At 40.7% G+C, this 15,250-nt stretch overlaps 1 protein-coding gene across 2 annotated transcripts; it reads left to right on the top strand.

Annotated features, from left to right (window-relative positions):
* Positions 1–9,879: 9,879 nt before the first annotated feature.
* LOC307015177 (fetuin-B) lies at positions 9,880–14,180 on the top strand. Of its 2 annotated transcripts, none has more exons than XM_079643644.1 (7): positions 9,880–10,444; positions 10,610–10,723; positions 11,630–11,708; positions 11,951–12,102; positions 12,637–12,750; positions 12,868–13,002; positions 13,425–14,180. In XM_079643644.1, exons 1-7 carry the CDS (start codon positions 10,244–10,246, stop codon positions 13,680–13,682), a joined length of 1,053 nt encoding a protein of 350 aa, XP_079499770.1. In that variant the 5' UTR covers positions 9,880–10,243; the 3' UTR covers positions 13,683–14,180. The 2 variants fall into 2 exon arrangements, with proteins under 2 accessions (XP_079499770.1, XP_079499769.1); XM_079643643.1 differs by having other exon boundaries at positions 9,881–10,444; positions 11,936–12,102.
* The last annotated feature ends 1,070 nt before the right edge of the window (positions 14,181–15,250 follow it).

Below are 15,250 nucleotides of genomic sequence, written 5' to 3'. Positions count from 1 at the left end.
CCATCTGGTGTTTGTTTTTTGTATTGTTTAAGACCAGGTTAATCCATGTTGTGATGACTCCCAGCATTGCTGTGTTTCCTGTCACTGACCTCTCACTGTCAATGGCTTCAAACGAAACAGCATGAAATAATCCTAAAATGTTTTTGGCCATGTTACTAACTGCCCATGGTGGCTATTTTGTTAATTTGCTAAAATGTACTGAAGTACAACAAAACAAGTGAAAATAGGGCTGCCGTATAGTTCACGTGCTGGCGGCCTATTTACTGGAGTTTGGTCCCCGTGCGGAGGACTGAGGTTTGAATCTGGCCTGGGACAATTTTCCTCATGACATCCCTACAGTATGTCTCGCCCTTTCAACTCTTTCTCTTCAATAAAGGCACGAGTGGCCTGTAGAAAAAAATGCATGAAAATATATTTTTTAGGAGGCATTCTGATAATAACCAAGTATATGTGTGACTTAAATCATGTTTGGCACATATTTAAAACTGTTAACAGTGATATTTTGTTTAACGTATGAGATAAAGTTTGAATTGTCAGTCTGAACTAAGTTGAGCTGAAGCACAACATTTATAAGAACAAGCAAAAATAGATAAGAAGTGATAAAGTGCAGACCTTCACAGTCAACAGTGCTCTTTTTTTAAATGTCTAAATACTGTTACACTTTGTATATCATTGGTTTCAGACAAAAATATGCAATATATATATGCATCTTTAAAAATGAGGGATGTATACATGGAATAGGCTATTTGGAGGATGTTGATCAACCATTATATTAAAATTGTCTAAAATATTAAGGAATTCCAAAAAGATCATACATATTGGGTGCAGACTTGATTACTAAAGTCCTATAGGCCTATGAGATCCTGCTAGTAGAAAAACACAACATCAGAGACATAAATATTTGTTAACTTTTTGTAGCTTTCACAAAACACATTACGTAAAACGGTAAACTAAACTCAGTCACTCCGTGTACATTATCTGCAGACATGTACGTAGGCTTACTGCCTAAATCAGCTTTGCACAATCTGCAAACAGCTCTTATCAGTGTTTTCTAGACCTTAAACACAACCCACGCTTAACAAATAACACATTTTGTAATTCCCAGTTACGGCCCCTACACACGGCGGTGTGCGTTGACGCTTGCCGGCGGGGGGGGCTGAAACTCGACCAACAACCAATCACATGAATCTCCCGCCCCAGACACACAAGCACGCGGTTTGATTGGCTAGAACTTGTACTGGCATATGATTCGATTGGCTGACGCCTCCGTCGAGGCGGCAAAAGTAGAACATTGCTCTACTTTTGCAGCGAGCACCGTGAGAGAAGCTACGCTTTGCTCCCACAATGCAGTTCGGTGAATCGTGACGTCACCCCATTCAAAGTGAACGGGGAGAAGCGTTGAAGCGACCAAGCACGCCGCCGTGTGTAGGGAACGTTAAAGGTGCGGTAGGTAATTTTGGAGAAAGCAGCTGGAGTGTGCTAGAATTTGAAAATACACAGCCGGAAAAAATCTACCACTTCCTTACAGAGCCCCTCGTCCAACACACACGAAGGCGCACATGACTAATGAGGAACGACATAAGTTTGAGCACAGATGGAAGGCTGACAGGCAGGTAGGCCACCCAGTTATTTTAGCCGGGCCGACTTAGATGATTGGTCGTGCTTTTTACAGTACCACGGCTTCCACAGATGACATTAGGCTTGTTTGAGACAAGCGAGACCTGCGCAGACCTGCGCAATTTCGATCAACGTCTTGCTAATGCGTTGCATGCTGGTTAGTCATTTTGTCCGACTTGCTCTGGAGGCTCGCTTGCATGAGACGTTGAAATCTCGCGGGACAAAGATGGGCGAGGCGCGGCGAGGCGGCGCAGTTCCTCTCCTACGGAAGCGAAATGCTTGATGGGAAACGACTCGCTGGTATCTTGAGCTGAGCGCTCATTGGTGGTTTTTACCACGTGCTGGTGATGAAATTCTCCAATTGGCTCGGCAAAAGTTTGTTGTTGTTTTGTGTTAGTTTTACCACACTTCCATTCACATTTTTCATCATTGTTCCACAATGTTTATCATCATGAAATTAATATCTATATATATGTTATACTATACTTGGACTGCTTACCGTTTTCATACTTTATATATCTTAGCATATTCATACACACTGTTAATACTGCTCACAGGCTGCTGTGTATATCTAGTGTATTCATACCCCTCCTCACTGTTTATTCATCATGCACTTCATTCTATCTTTTATTCTGTATATTCTGTACATTACTTTTCACTTTACTGCTTGTTGCACTCCTGGTTAGAAGTTAAACTGCATTTCGTTGTCTCAGTACCTGTAATATGTGCAATAACAATAAAGTTGAATCTAATCTTGAGCAGGAGCAAATGTATTTACTTACATATCTGACATTAACGATTAAACCATGGATTAAACACATTTGTGCATTCTTTATAAACGCAAACCGAGTCAAGCCGACTCCAGAGGTGGCAGTATGCACCTTAAAGTTGTTTGCAATCCGCCAAAAAAAACGAGAGAAGAAGAAGAAGAAGAAGAAGAAGAAGAAGAAGAAGAAGCCGACTCCGAGCTGTCCGACTTCAGGCAAGCTTTTTGAGACCTCCCCCGGCTGCGATCGGCTATTCTCGTCTAATTTCGAGGAGAGCCGCAGCTCGTCTCAAACAAGCCTAGTCTTTTATGGATTTTTTGTCAAAGCACATATCCAAATATAATTTAAAACAATTGAACTTTTTCATACTTTTTCATATGTTGCTTTTGCACGTTATTAATGATTGCTTCTGAACATCACAAAAATCTGGTGTCAAATCATTTTTTGTTCTGTTCTTTGGGGATCTTGTGTTTTCTGCGATGTTATGCTTTGTTCTTATAATTGATGCAAACCTAATTTTCCAATTCAGAAAATAAAGTTGAACTTCACTACCAATAAGGTCATCATTTATTTTGTGTGTGTGCTGTTCTCAAGTCTACTAAACATTACTACTTAAAGGTTATGCGGAGAAGATATTAGCAAAAGCTTGTGTTTTTTATTTGTTAGGCAAGGCAAGGCAAGGCAAGGCAAGGCAAGGCAAGGCAAGGCAAGGCAAGGCAAGGCAAGGCAAGGCAAGGCAAGGCAAGGCAAGGCAAGGCAAGGCAAGGCAAGGCAAGGCAAGGCAAGGCAAGGCAAGGCAAGGCAAGGCAAGGCAAGGCAAGGCAAGGCAAGGCAAGGCAAGGCAAGGCAAGGCAAGGCAAGGCAAGGCAAGGCAAGGCAAGGCAAGGCAAGGCAAGGCAAGGCAAGGCAAGGCAAGGCAAGGCAAGGCAAGGCAAGGCAAGGCAAGGCAAGGCTGCTGACCAGTCCCTGAATATCTGAGAGTTCTGGATGGTTCATAATTTAGCAGTAGGTCAGAAATGTATTTTGAGCCTAAATCATTCAAAGCTTTATAAACCAGCAGCAGTATTTTGATATCAATTATTTGACACACAGGAAGTCAGTGTAAAGATTTCAGAACAGGAGTGATGTGATCCACTTTTCACACAGCAGCTTTGAAAAAATCTTGAAAATCTTGGAGCTGGGTGTGTCTGAAAGCTTGGGGATTTTTTGCGAGCAACGCGACCAACAACCAATCACATGAATCTCCCGCCCCGACATACAAAGCAATAGCAATGTTTAAACAAAGTCAACTGGATATAAAATCCCCAAACAGGGGAAAACCTACCAGTTTCATCCACTGTCTCTGCCACCTCCCTCCATGCCTGGTACCTTCCGTTTGTATCCCGGTAAATAGTTACTGGTCGTAATGAACCGGGTGATTTGCTACCGTAATTTCTCGTTTGGAATATGAGGAAATGAACTGCGGTATGTCTCTCCCAGCTTACACGTGGTTTGATTGGCTAGTGCTTGAACTGTCAGATTTGCATAAACAGGATTTGATTGAACCATTACAGTAGTCGAGTCTAATGAAGATAAAAGCATGGACAAGTTTTTCCAAATCCTGCTCTGACATCAGTCTTTTAATCCTAGAAATATTGTTTAGGTGATAGTAGGCTGATTTAATGTGACTGTTGAAACTCAGGTCAGAGTCCATGACTACACCTAGATTTCTGGCTCTATCTGTTGTTTTGAACATTGCAGTCTGAAGCTCAGCGCTAACTTTTATACGTTCTGCTTTGGCTCCAAAAACCATTACCTCAGTTTTATCTTTGTTTAATTGGAGAAAGTTCTGACTGTATGGCACATTGTTGTTCTGATATGCTCATCCCAAATTCTATATTTTGACAAACGTTGTCAAAAGACACAGCCAACAAGATGGTCTTCTTACAAAAAAAACATATGGAAGAAACCAATTGTGTTCAGTTTATACCCTATTATTTTCCAGTATTTTGCTTGTAAGCTAAATGCTAAGTGGATATTTTCTGACTAAATTAAACACAGGGAGAAAAAAATAAAATAACCCGGGATTTGATAACCCGTAAATAAAACAATGGTTTAGCCCAGGGCCGTATTCATGGAGTCAACATTGGGGGGGACCAAAAATTCAATAAAAATTGGAATACTAATTTCCTGCCATTCTAAAGGAAAATACATAAAAAATCACGAACACATTGGATACTTTAAAACCTGTTAAACCCCATGCCCCTGCCCGTGGGGGCAAAACACAACAATAGTCACGAAACTGTGTCTCAGGCATGGATGTAGGAAGCATCCTCAATGTGGGTGGGACAATTTGACGGGGGGTGTGGGCGGGCGGGGGACCTAACCTCCTCTAGGGGGGTCCGGGGGCATGTTCCCCCGGGAAGATTTTTTTTTAAATGTTGAAGTTAAAAGCATCAATCTGGTGCACTTTGAGAGCAACATTAGGGACTAAATCTATGGATACATCTCATCAACACCCATGTGAAACAGAACTGAACAGATGTACTTTTTCTTTATGCATATTTTACAAATCACTCCCTTTTTAAACTGTAGTATGAGTTGGAATGATTTCATACCTGTTATTCTGTTATTCTCTTATTTTGTATAAATATAATGAACATATAAAGGTGTGCCTTGGAAATACTTGTTTTGCATCAATCTTGATACAGGGTACTTATTATATGTTATAGTTTGGATTATAGTTTTACTATCCCATCATTCAAGGGTGGTTTTCACAATAAGTAATGGTTTATTTTTTGCACGGACACTATCATTTACATTTTTTGTTCAATCTGAATTTACTTTAAAAACATCTATATCTATTCTGACTTTTTCTACATCCAACTCACAGGTTTATCATTGCTTTGAGAAAAAAGATTATTCATTTAACCATTTTTAGAAGTGAAGATATAGTCAATTGTTCTGGGAATGTCATTTTCAAACCTGAGACCTGAAAAACAGGCTTGGGGCTTAACTGGTTAAAATGTTTTACCATAATGTCTAATTGTGCATTGTATTACATCGCCCTATTTTATCTAGTTTAGCTTTTCTTGTTTTGTTGTTTGTAATGGCAGGGATGAATAAAGTACAACTATAACCATAATCACATTAAAGCATTTCAATCCATAGAAAGGTCTGTGCCACACAATTTCAGTAGAAACAGGAACACTTTATTGCCCTTTTGTTTTACAGCCACGACTCGCACTAGCTGCTTGCCGCTCATTCAAGATCAAAAAGACCCCCAACTTCCTCCCAGGCACCCGCCCAAAAAGCCCAACCCTCAAGTAAAGGACCCAAAAGCCTTTTTGCGCTTATCGTTGGCACTGATAAAAGACTGGCATATTCCTTCAAGGTCCAGTCTGTCCAGTTTCTTCTGGTGCACATGACATATGGCCACATTATTCAGCCTCGTTTGACTCATCGATGATCTAAGCCATGTCTTAAGCCTCCTCAGGGCACTAAAACTCCTCTCAGCCTCCGCAGAAGAGGCAGGGACGACCAACAGAAGCCTTACTAAAGCTTCCACCTGACCGAAGAGACCTCTCACCTCTGGCTTCATTTCCCGAATAATGCTAGCAACATCTGAGCTTGTTTCATAGGTGTAATTAGCCCCAAACATGGCCAGCTGCACCTGCAGTAGTCTTGAATTCAATTCAGGATACTCTTCTACCACCTTGTCCATGTCTCCGTGTAGCAGCACATTTTCAAGCTACTGCAGCTTGTGGAATCCAGCTTGTTCAAACCTCTCTATGAATTGAGTATTCACTGTGTCCAAGGCATTGTAGAATTGGACTCTGTACAAGGACTGGGCATCGGGAGGGATATGGGCTGCAGCCTGACCGGTGTAACGCTTTGTAGGTTTGCGGACATGAGGGATCTGAATTGGTTTGTATGTCCAACTTTGTTGCCACAGCAGTTGCTTTCGAGAACAATACATCAAAATGCTCCTCCGTTCGTTTGACCTGCATGCTTGTTTTGACATGGTCTACAGCCTCCAACATGCCTGAAACGGTCTGTTTCCTAAGCTGCAGGGAGGTGTTCAGGCACTCCAAATCCCCAATCAGGTCTTCAGCCATTAAAAGGCCGAGCGCAGTGTTCCCTTTAAGAAATGTTCCATGAAGACCATTGGCGTTGGCTGAAGTTTCAGGTAAGCTGCATGATGCCATTTTTTCAAGGGCCATCAGCACTGACTCATACTGCTTGAGAACTGAGCAGATGGCAGAGGTACGTACAGTCCACCTGGTGGGACAGAGAGGCTTTCAATGAGGTGAAAGTTGAACCATGCTCTGATTTTGCAATATTCTTGAAAATCAACTTGAACCTCCCAGATTGATTAAAGAAGCCCCCCAATTCATGGACCAGACCCATTGCATCTCTTACTAGTGGAGAGGCTCCACAGGCAGCCTGCGTAATTAAGTTCACGGAGTGGGGACCACAGTGACAATACACAGCCAGCGGTTGTTCTTTCCTTAAAATGGCTTGTACTCCCTGCAATCGTCCAGCCATGTTTGCGGCACCATCATAAGTTTGTCCTCGGAGTTGAGACAGAGGAAGCTGTAGGCGCGTCATCACATCACATGCCATCTTGGCTATATTTTGCCCTGTTGTTGATGACACTTGGTAGATTCCCAGTAATTCTTCCTTTGGTTGTAGATCTGCATCTACAGAGCGCACACATATTGACTCCTGCTCAACTCCTGATATATCTTGGGTGCCATCAATGATGATTGCGAACTGGACCACTGGCATTGATGTTATTTCCGACACAATTTCTTTGATGATTGTATTGGCCATCACCTTCAACAGTTCGTTCTGCAATTCCGGACTGGTGAAATCGAGGGGACCGTTTAGCCAGGAGGTCAGCTCTGCATCGCCCGTTGCCTTGTACTTTAGAAGCTGGCTTAAATTCCCACTTTCCTTCTGATCGCCTCGAAAAGCCATACCTTGCCGCGCCAAGTACCTCACACCCTCAACAATCTTCATCAGATTTCTTCTTGCTTGTTGCTGCCGTCTTTCAAGCTCACGTGAAAGTTGCACATTAACAGGCTCTGACTCCTGAATCCTAGTCATCACAGCTAATTTGTGACACTGGCTGTGTTTATGCACACTAAATTTCTCCAGTGCCTTCTTCCAATTGTTAAAACCAGTCTTGACAAACGCTGAATCTGCTTTTGACGCAAGCTTAGACTTTTGTGCTGCAAAGTATTTAGCACGATAGAAACAGAGGACCCCTTTTACAGAGGGGCTGTAATGGAGCCATGTATGATCTTCAAACCACTTCTCCTGAAAGTAGAGTATTCTATTTGATAGGGTTTGACTGGGTATGACTTTGACATTTGGATGATTTGGGCAAAGTCCAAGCTCCTCCCCTTCCTTTCCTGTACCTTCATTTTCGCCGGCCTGGCTGCTCTCTCTCTCATTGTCAAACTCACTCTCCCTGCTTGATGGTATTATCTGAAATACATATGAGGATGATCTCATCTTAAATTAACATTAACATTAGACTGCTATGTTGTCATTATTCTGTCTTAACCATCAATATAGCTCCTTTCTGGCTTACCTCCATGTCACCAGCGCACACTCTCCCTGTCTGGTTGCCATGCTCACATTCTCTCTCTCCCTCTTTCTCTTTACTCTGAACACACCAGAGTGAACATGGAAGAAATATCAGTAAACTCTTGACTAGAAAAACTGTTGATACACATTATACATATGGGGGGACACAGGAGTCTGTACATTAACATTAGTCTTCTATGTTGTCATTATTCTGTCTTAACCATCAATATAGCTCCTTTCTGGCTTACCTCCATGTCACCAGCGCACACTCTTCCTGTCCGGTCGCCATGCTCACATTCTCTCTCTCCCTCTCTCTCTTTACTCTGAACACACCAGAGTGAACATGGAAGAAATATTATCAGTAAACAAGCTATCTGACTGGTAACAATACTCACTTTCTCACTGCTCTTAACTTGAGGCTGCCCAAAAAACTGTCTAATGTCACTGCCACCCTTCCTCTTGCTCATGCTTACAGCTTGACCTCGGCGATCTGCAGTTGCTGATGTGATTAATACGGGTCAGCAGCGCTGGATATAAGATCATTAAACATGTTTATTAGCAATTCTGAGCATTCTAAACCCAGCACAAGCTATGATGCACACTGCAAACCTTCTGCGTGAGAGTATCTTTTCAATGCTTCTGACGATTATGAAATACTATTTCATAATAATTGTAGAGTATTTATTATTTAATTAATTCTGGCACCTTTGGTATTCCATAGGTGTCACACATCACAGTTTTAAATCTTTCCACACCCTACAAATTACAAAATAAAATAGAAATAATCCACATGAATAAATATCTATTGGATTACATCCAAAACGACACCGTCATTTTCCACATAGCTGACACTAGCCCGCCAAACCCTGGCTAACAACTGAAACCAGCTAGCCCACAGCTAGTTGGCTACTATTCCTGAAAAGTTCGGTTTTAACATCAGAACTACAAGTTACTTACACAAAGAAGCTAAACCGGAGGGTTCATTAACATTACCATTACGAAATAAAAATAATATAGATTACTTTAGGGCTAACTAGAAAAGATACCAGAACTGATGGAGGGCAAATTAAAACATGACTGACCTGCTTGGAGCATCAAGCTAACTGAAGGTGGACTCAGACGTGCAACATGGAAATACACCCCCGGGTACAAAATAAGCAACCAATTTACATTTGAAAAGAAATATCATTTTGGTGAAGTTCACAATAACAGAAAATATAGATTTTCAAGTATACAAATAACCAAAATAAAGAAGTCATAGAATAGCAATATTATTTTAATTAAAAAATTAAAAATTAAAAAATTAAAACTTTTTTTTTTTGTGCTATTTATTGGGGGGGACATTTTGAGTGTATCTGAACACACATCCCCCCCAATGTATATGGTGAATACGGCCCTGGTTTAGCCTGTCTGCTATAAAAGACATGCTCCACCATTGCTAGCACATTATCTGGTTGCATTGGATGCTAGTGCGATTAGCTGTTTGCACTTATTGTGAGAGTTAATTCCGACAAATGTAAACAGCCAACTGCACTAGAAACCAAAAGGATTTACTGGGGTTTCTTAGTTAAATGTTGTCTACATCCTTCTTTTCACCATTTCTAGAAGTTATTTAGCTGAGTCCAAGATTACAGCATCTGCCATACTAAAAAGCTAGCTACAAACCTTTCATTACTTGAAAACCAAAACATACTGTACATTTTCAGTGGTGTTCATTAGGCTCTCTGGAATTGTCTACAATGATAGCATCACACTAAAGAAATTAAACTAGGTGTAGGAGCTTTCATTCATTGGTTTCATTTCGCCTGTTCCCCAGTGCACTATGACCCTTCCGTCAGTCTGAGCCAGCAATTGGCCTATGGAGCAGCAGATATCAGCTGTTTGCTCATCTATTAGGTAAGAGGGGAAAGTCCATTCTCTGCCTCCCAAGTGTCTGTCCAAACCCTGTCTGGAAAAAGTAGGATTACAGGTCTTGCAAGGAAGATTTACAAACAAGGGCCTGTGTTAGCCTAAATGTTAAATTATCTACCAGGATAGGATTCATTAATTCGATTAGGGTTTTCGTGTGGCCAAATCTGTGTGTGTGTGTGTGTGTGTGTGTGTGTGTGTGTGTGTGTGTGTGTGTGTGTGTGTCTGTGTGTGTGTGTGTGTGTGTGTGTGTGTGTGTGTGTGTGTGTGTGTGTGTGTGTGTGTGTGTGTGTGTGTGTGTGTGTGTGTGTGTGTGTGTGTGTGTGTGTGTGTGTGTGTGTGTGTGTGTGTGTGTGTGCGTGTGTGTGTGTTAAATGATGAGTGGGTACCTGCTGGTCCTATGTCTGGCTTTGCTGCAGCAGGGGGGGAAAGCCAGGGCAGATCCCCCAGGCTGCATTAACCCTGAGGCGGTGAGGGTGGCGGAAGAGGCACTGGAGCAGATCAACCAGGACCGGACTAACGGATACATCCTGAGCCTTAACAGACTGTATGACCTCAACCAAACTCCTGAAAAGGTGAGGGTGAACATTCACATCAGCACACAAAAAGATTGTGTACAGGGATCAACACATGTAGAGATTAAACAGTACTGGTAGAAAGAAGGTAGACCAGCAACCTTAAAATAACAGGAAAACTACAAGTATTTGTATGTGTGTCTGTGTATGTGTGTGTGTTTGCAGGAGAAAGGTGTGTCACTTTACAAACTGACCATTGATGTCATGGAGACCAAATGGCACATCACCAGCAGGAAACCATGGAAACAATGTGAAGTTAGGGATATTGGTGATGTCCCTGTAAGTACCACACGGTGATGTCCTCAATCTGTCAGATCAAGCCATTGAGGGTTTTCTTTTTGTGAGGCACACCAAAAGAAAGTAGCGATTCAATACTTAAATAAATAATTATGTATTTACTCATGGCCATTTCTACTGATCATAATTCCATTGTTCAACATAGATTTATACTGTTCAATTTCCCAAACTCACATTGGTTTCTCATTCAGCATCTCTGTAAAGTATGTGTGTTCACCGGTATTCACTCTCTGCCCTAAACGCCTTGTTGGAGCTTGTGACAAAAGTATTTTAAAAGATTCAGTGCAGAGAGAATCAATTTGCTCTTACAGTATGCTACAGCATTATGCAACCATAAATATTTTTTTAAATAACTTAATCTGTGACACATCGAAAATTATAGAAGTGACAAATTGAATGCTGTTAAGTTCAACTAAGGATTCTGTCCAAAACCAAACTCAACCTGTAAACGGAAATACTTTCATTTTACAGGTACAAATATGAAGTGAGAGTTGTTTATATTTATTTATGTATTATCTCCTTTACTTTGTTACAGGATCGTCAAATGTAACATAAAGTAAAGGAGATAAGAGAGGAAGCATTAAGACTCCTTTCCTTAACATTACAAACGTTTGAACAGCTTTTATCTTGGCTGACACTCTTGGGTCATCTATCTCAGTTAGAAACCTATGAAGCAAAAGAAAACAATTGTTCAATCGTAACCTCAACCCAAAAGCCTATCAAAAACGTAATCTGCTTTTCAAATATGATTTTAATACTTATGCCAGAGATATACTTTCTGTAAAACCTGCATTTGTTGCCTATGTTGACCTAACCAGTTTGGTTATACTGTATGTACTGTATGTATACAGCATCTATACTGAATCTGTTTTTGGGTGTTTCCTTTAGGTGTATGGAGAATGTGAGCTATCTGCCACCTTTGACGCTGAAGTCAAACTTCAAAGCTACTCCTGTGCAATTCGTAAAGGTAGATCAACAGAAACATTAAGACTGATTAGGTATTTTGCCAGTTTATTTTGATAGTGATTTCATTTTGTAATATAGTTTTAAGTTTAAGTTTTAATAATTGATGATACTGACATACATTGAAGTATTCTCTATATAGGTTGAATGGAGGTTAGTAACTGTACAAAGGGCCTGGGTTACATTCTCAACAAACGCTTTCTCCACTTTTCATTGTTCTCTGACGTTTAGTTCCCCCCACTGCAGTGGTTAGTGTTTGTCCGGACTGTCCCACAGCGGACAACCTGAATGAGCCCGTCGTCAAGGAGACAACCAATCTCTCCCTGCAGAGGTTCAATGAAGAGAGTAGCCTGGCCAACTACTTTACACTGGAGAACATTACAAGAGCTAGTTCACAGGTAAATAAAAACAAAAACTAAATAATCAAGTTACTTATAATCAGGGATGAGTTTCGTAGTTATATGTGCAACTATTTTAACTGAGAAAGTTTAGAAATCTTGACTTAACTAACTTCCAATGTACTTTCCGTTTTAATTTATGTAACTAGTTATCATGTGTGTAGTAAACTTAAACATGTGCGTGTAGCAGTGGTGTAAAGTAACTAAGTACTGTATATATACTCAAATACTGTTATTAGGTACATGTTTTTCTACTTTATACAATTCTCCACTGCATTTCAGAAGGAAACATTGACACTGTTATGGTTACATTTATTTGATGTGCAGTACATAGGCAGATGTAATTTTAAACATTCAAAAAATACACATTTCATCAGATGAAAGTAATGAACATATGAATGTATGAATAATTCTAATCCAATATTATGATGTATTTTATTCTGAAATGTGCAATATTGTATAATGAAGCTTGCATTATAGGCTAAGTAAGTTTGTGTGAATATGTAAGCATCATGTCTTTGTGCGCTTTGTCAGTGGGTTGTTGGTCCAGCCTATTTTGTGGAGTTCACCATTGTGGAGACGGTGTGTTCAAAGACAACAGATGCCAGTGAATTAGGTCACTGTCCACCGATGGACTGTCAGTTTGCAGTGAGTCTCACACACACACTTATTAAGAGTGACTAAATTCATGATGTGCTGTACTTGGACTCTATTGGAGTCCTGTCATGCTGCGACTGCAACTGTTCTTGATTTCTTCTCTCTCAGCATAGAGGCTTCTGTTTGGGCTCACACTTGGACCATGAGGAACAGTTTGAATTCAGAACCTCTGGGGGAAAGAAGAACAGCTCATTTAAGAACCGGAAGCCTGTCGATGTGACATGTGAGATCTACGAACCTCAGGTACCTGCTTTAACTGCAGTGATCCACATGTGGACAACATGACTTAGACAGGGCATAACAAATTAACTAATTCTTCTAACCCATTTGGCCTTTTGTTTGGCCTTTTGATTCATGAAAGTGTTTCTTAATGTCATAGATACAGAATCAGCGGGGTATGGTAATAGAGGGGTATGAGAAATCTGTTTGGTATTTTGAGCAAAGCACTTCAGAGACATGTTTTGTATAGATATGGCCCTATAATATATTGTTAAAATATAGCATAATAGGGGAGCATTAAACTGTTTGAAAAAGTAAACAAGTTATGGTCCAGTTATTGAGTCTATGGGGTCTCATCAACATCTTTGCCTATTATGTTCCTAAGAACAGTAGAAACTGAAATAGTAATCCATACTTTTCTCTGTCTCTGTTCTCCTCCCCTGTAGGCTGCCGTTGTGGCAGAGCAGGCCCATGCAAAATCTGAAGGTGTGCACGGTGGGCATCAGCACGACAACCATACACACCTGCACCCCCACGAGCACATGCATTCAATCACACCCAGCTCAGACGTCACTGTGTCCAGGCCCCGGGGCTCCCTTGGGACTGTCGTGGATCAGCCTGCTCCAATCAGATCTGCCCCAGCAGCCAGCTCCTGCCCCGGCCCCCACAGACACAATCTGGGCTTGGACAGACTCAAGCTCTGATTGTCTGGAACCGGTTGATCATTGATCAGTTGTAATGCTACATTTGCGCTACATGTTGTAATTTGTTAAGATAGACAATAAATTGTAAAATGGATGTAAAATATTGGAGGACAGTAAATAATCTGTGTAAATAATAATATTTGATTGATTCATTTATTTACAAAGCAAGGAATCCATTTATCACATAATATGGGAACTATTTAGAAGATTATGCAAATACATGAATATATGGTGGGTTTTTTGTGGGGATTTAAAAAAATCTAACTTTTTACCTCTAAAAAACAGCTAATTGGTTGTGTCACAAGGGGAATTTCAAAAATATTTTCAATGGAGAATGCCTAAATATTAACAAAGAATGTGGCTGAAGTTGTAGCCCACAGCTTGCAACATTATATGCCCTGTTTACATCTCCCGTAGAATTATGGGTAAAGACAGTTCCAAAATCTAAAGCTTGATTAAAGTCCAACATTAAATAAAGATCGATAACAATGGCAAAAACATGTACGGTATATTCATTTTATAGTTTTTTTGTTTCATACCTTTCAAAAGTAAAAACTATGTTAGATCATAGGCTTTCTGACTCTATTAAGGTTTTTGCAGCAATTGCCCCCTCTATTGGTCAGCTGCCTCAGGAGCAGTTTGCTTCTTTTTTTTTTACATCCAAACACTGACTATCATCTTGTCATCTTTTTAATAATCAGTATCATTTAAGCACTGTGGAATGACCCCACATGCATATTGCTATGATTGGAATTGGAATTTAAAACCAACAACAATATTGTGTCTGAAAAGGTTGTTACAATATTTTCCAGCAAACAGAAAGTTCAATTAACATATGAACACTGAGATTAGAGATTATAGCCCAATATAATATAACCATAGCAAGGTAACACAGGGCCGTCCCTCCCTACAGGAAGATCACGCAGACTGTGCGGGCCTCGCCTCGCGGAGGGGGCCTCATGTTGCGGAGGGAGCCTCATCTTGCGGAGGGGGCCTCAACTGAGCCGCAAATGTGGCGCACCTATGCGTTTACGCGGCGCAGTTAGTGTGGCGCGGCACGGTGTCGGCTCCACTAGCACTCAAAAGTGCTGATTCTCAGTCTGTTACTTTAGATGAAAATAAGGAGCCACTCCCCACGTCCCTCTGAGAGATATTTGGTTGAAAAGAACACAATGGTGCTCTAGGAGGAGATTCAGGTGATAAGGTGGGCGGGGGTTACCTTGGTTGGTTATTGGCTAATGGTTACACAAGCCAAAAAATCTTTATGACATCATAAAGTGGCCAAAATCAGCTCATTTTCAGACAGGTTTTTATATAAATGGATAAGGACAAAAAGTGAGCGTTTTCTTTTTCCTGAAACTTTCAGAATCTCTTTACACAGAGGGGACACATGTTGATGTATAACAGACAGGAAAATGTGGATTTTGCATAATAGGTCCCCTTTAAGGCTTTACTGATAAGCCACAATAATGTCACCTAATGTTATTGAGTTAAAATATAAATAGTGTGGCTTTCCAAGTTAACATTGATTGATATGACTGTGATTAAATTAGCATGTACTTCTGCCA

The sequence above is a fragment of the Notothenia rossii genome, assembly GCF_949606895.1.
Source record: "Notothenia rossii genome assembly, chromosome: 1".
In the NCBI taxonomy this organism is placed as follows: Eukaryota; Metazoa; Chordata; class Actinopteri; order Perciformes; family Nototheniidae; genus Notothenia; species Notothenia rossii.
The sequence above is the reverse complement of the archived record's forward strand: the minus strand, read 5'-3'. Positions and strand labels throughout refer to the sequence as shown.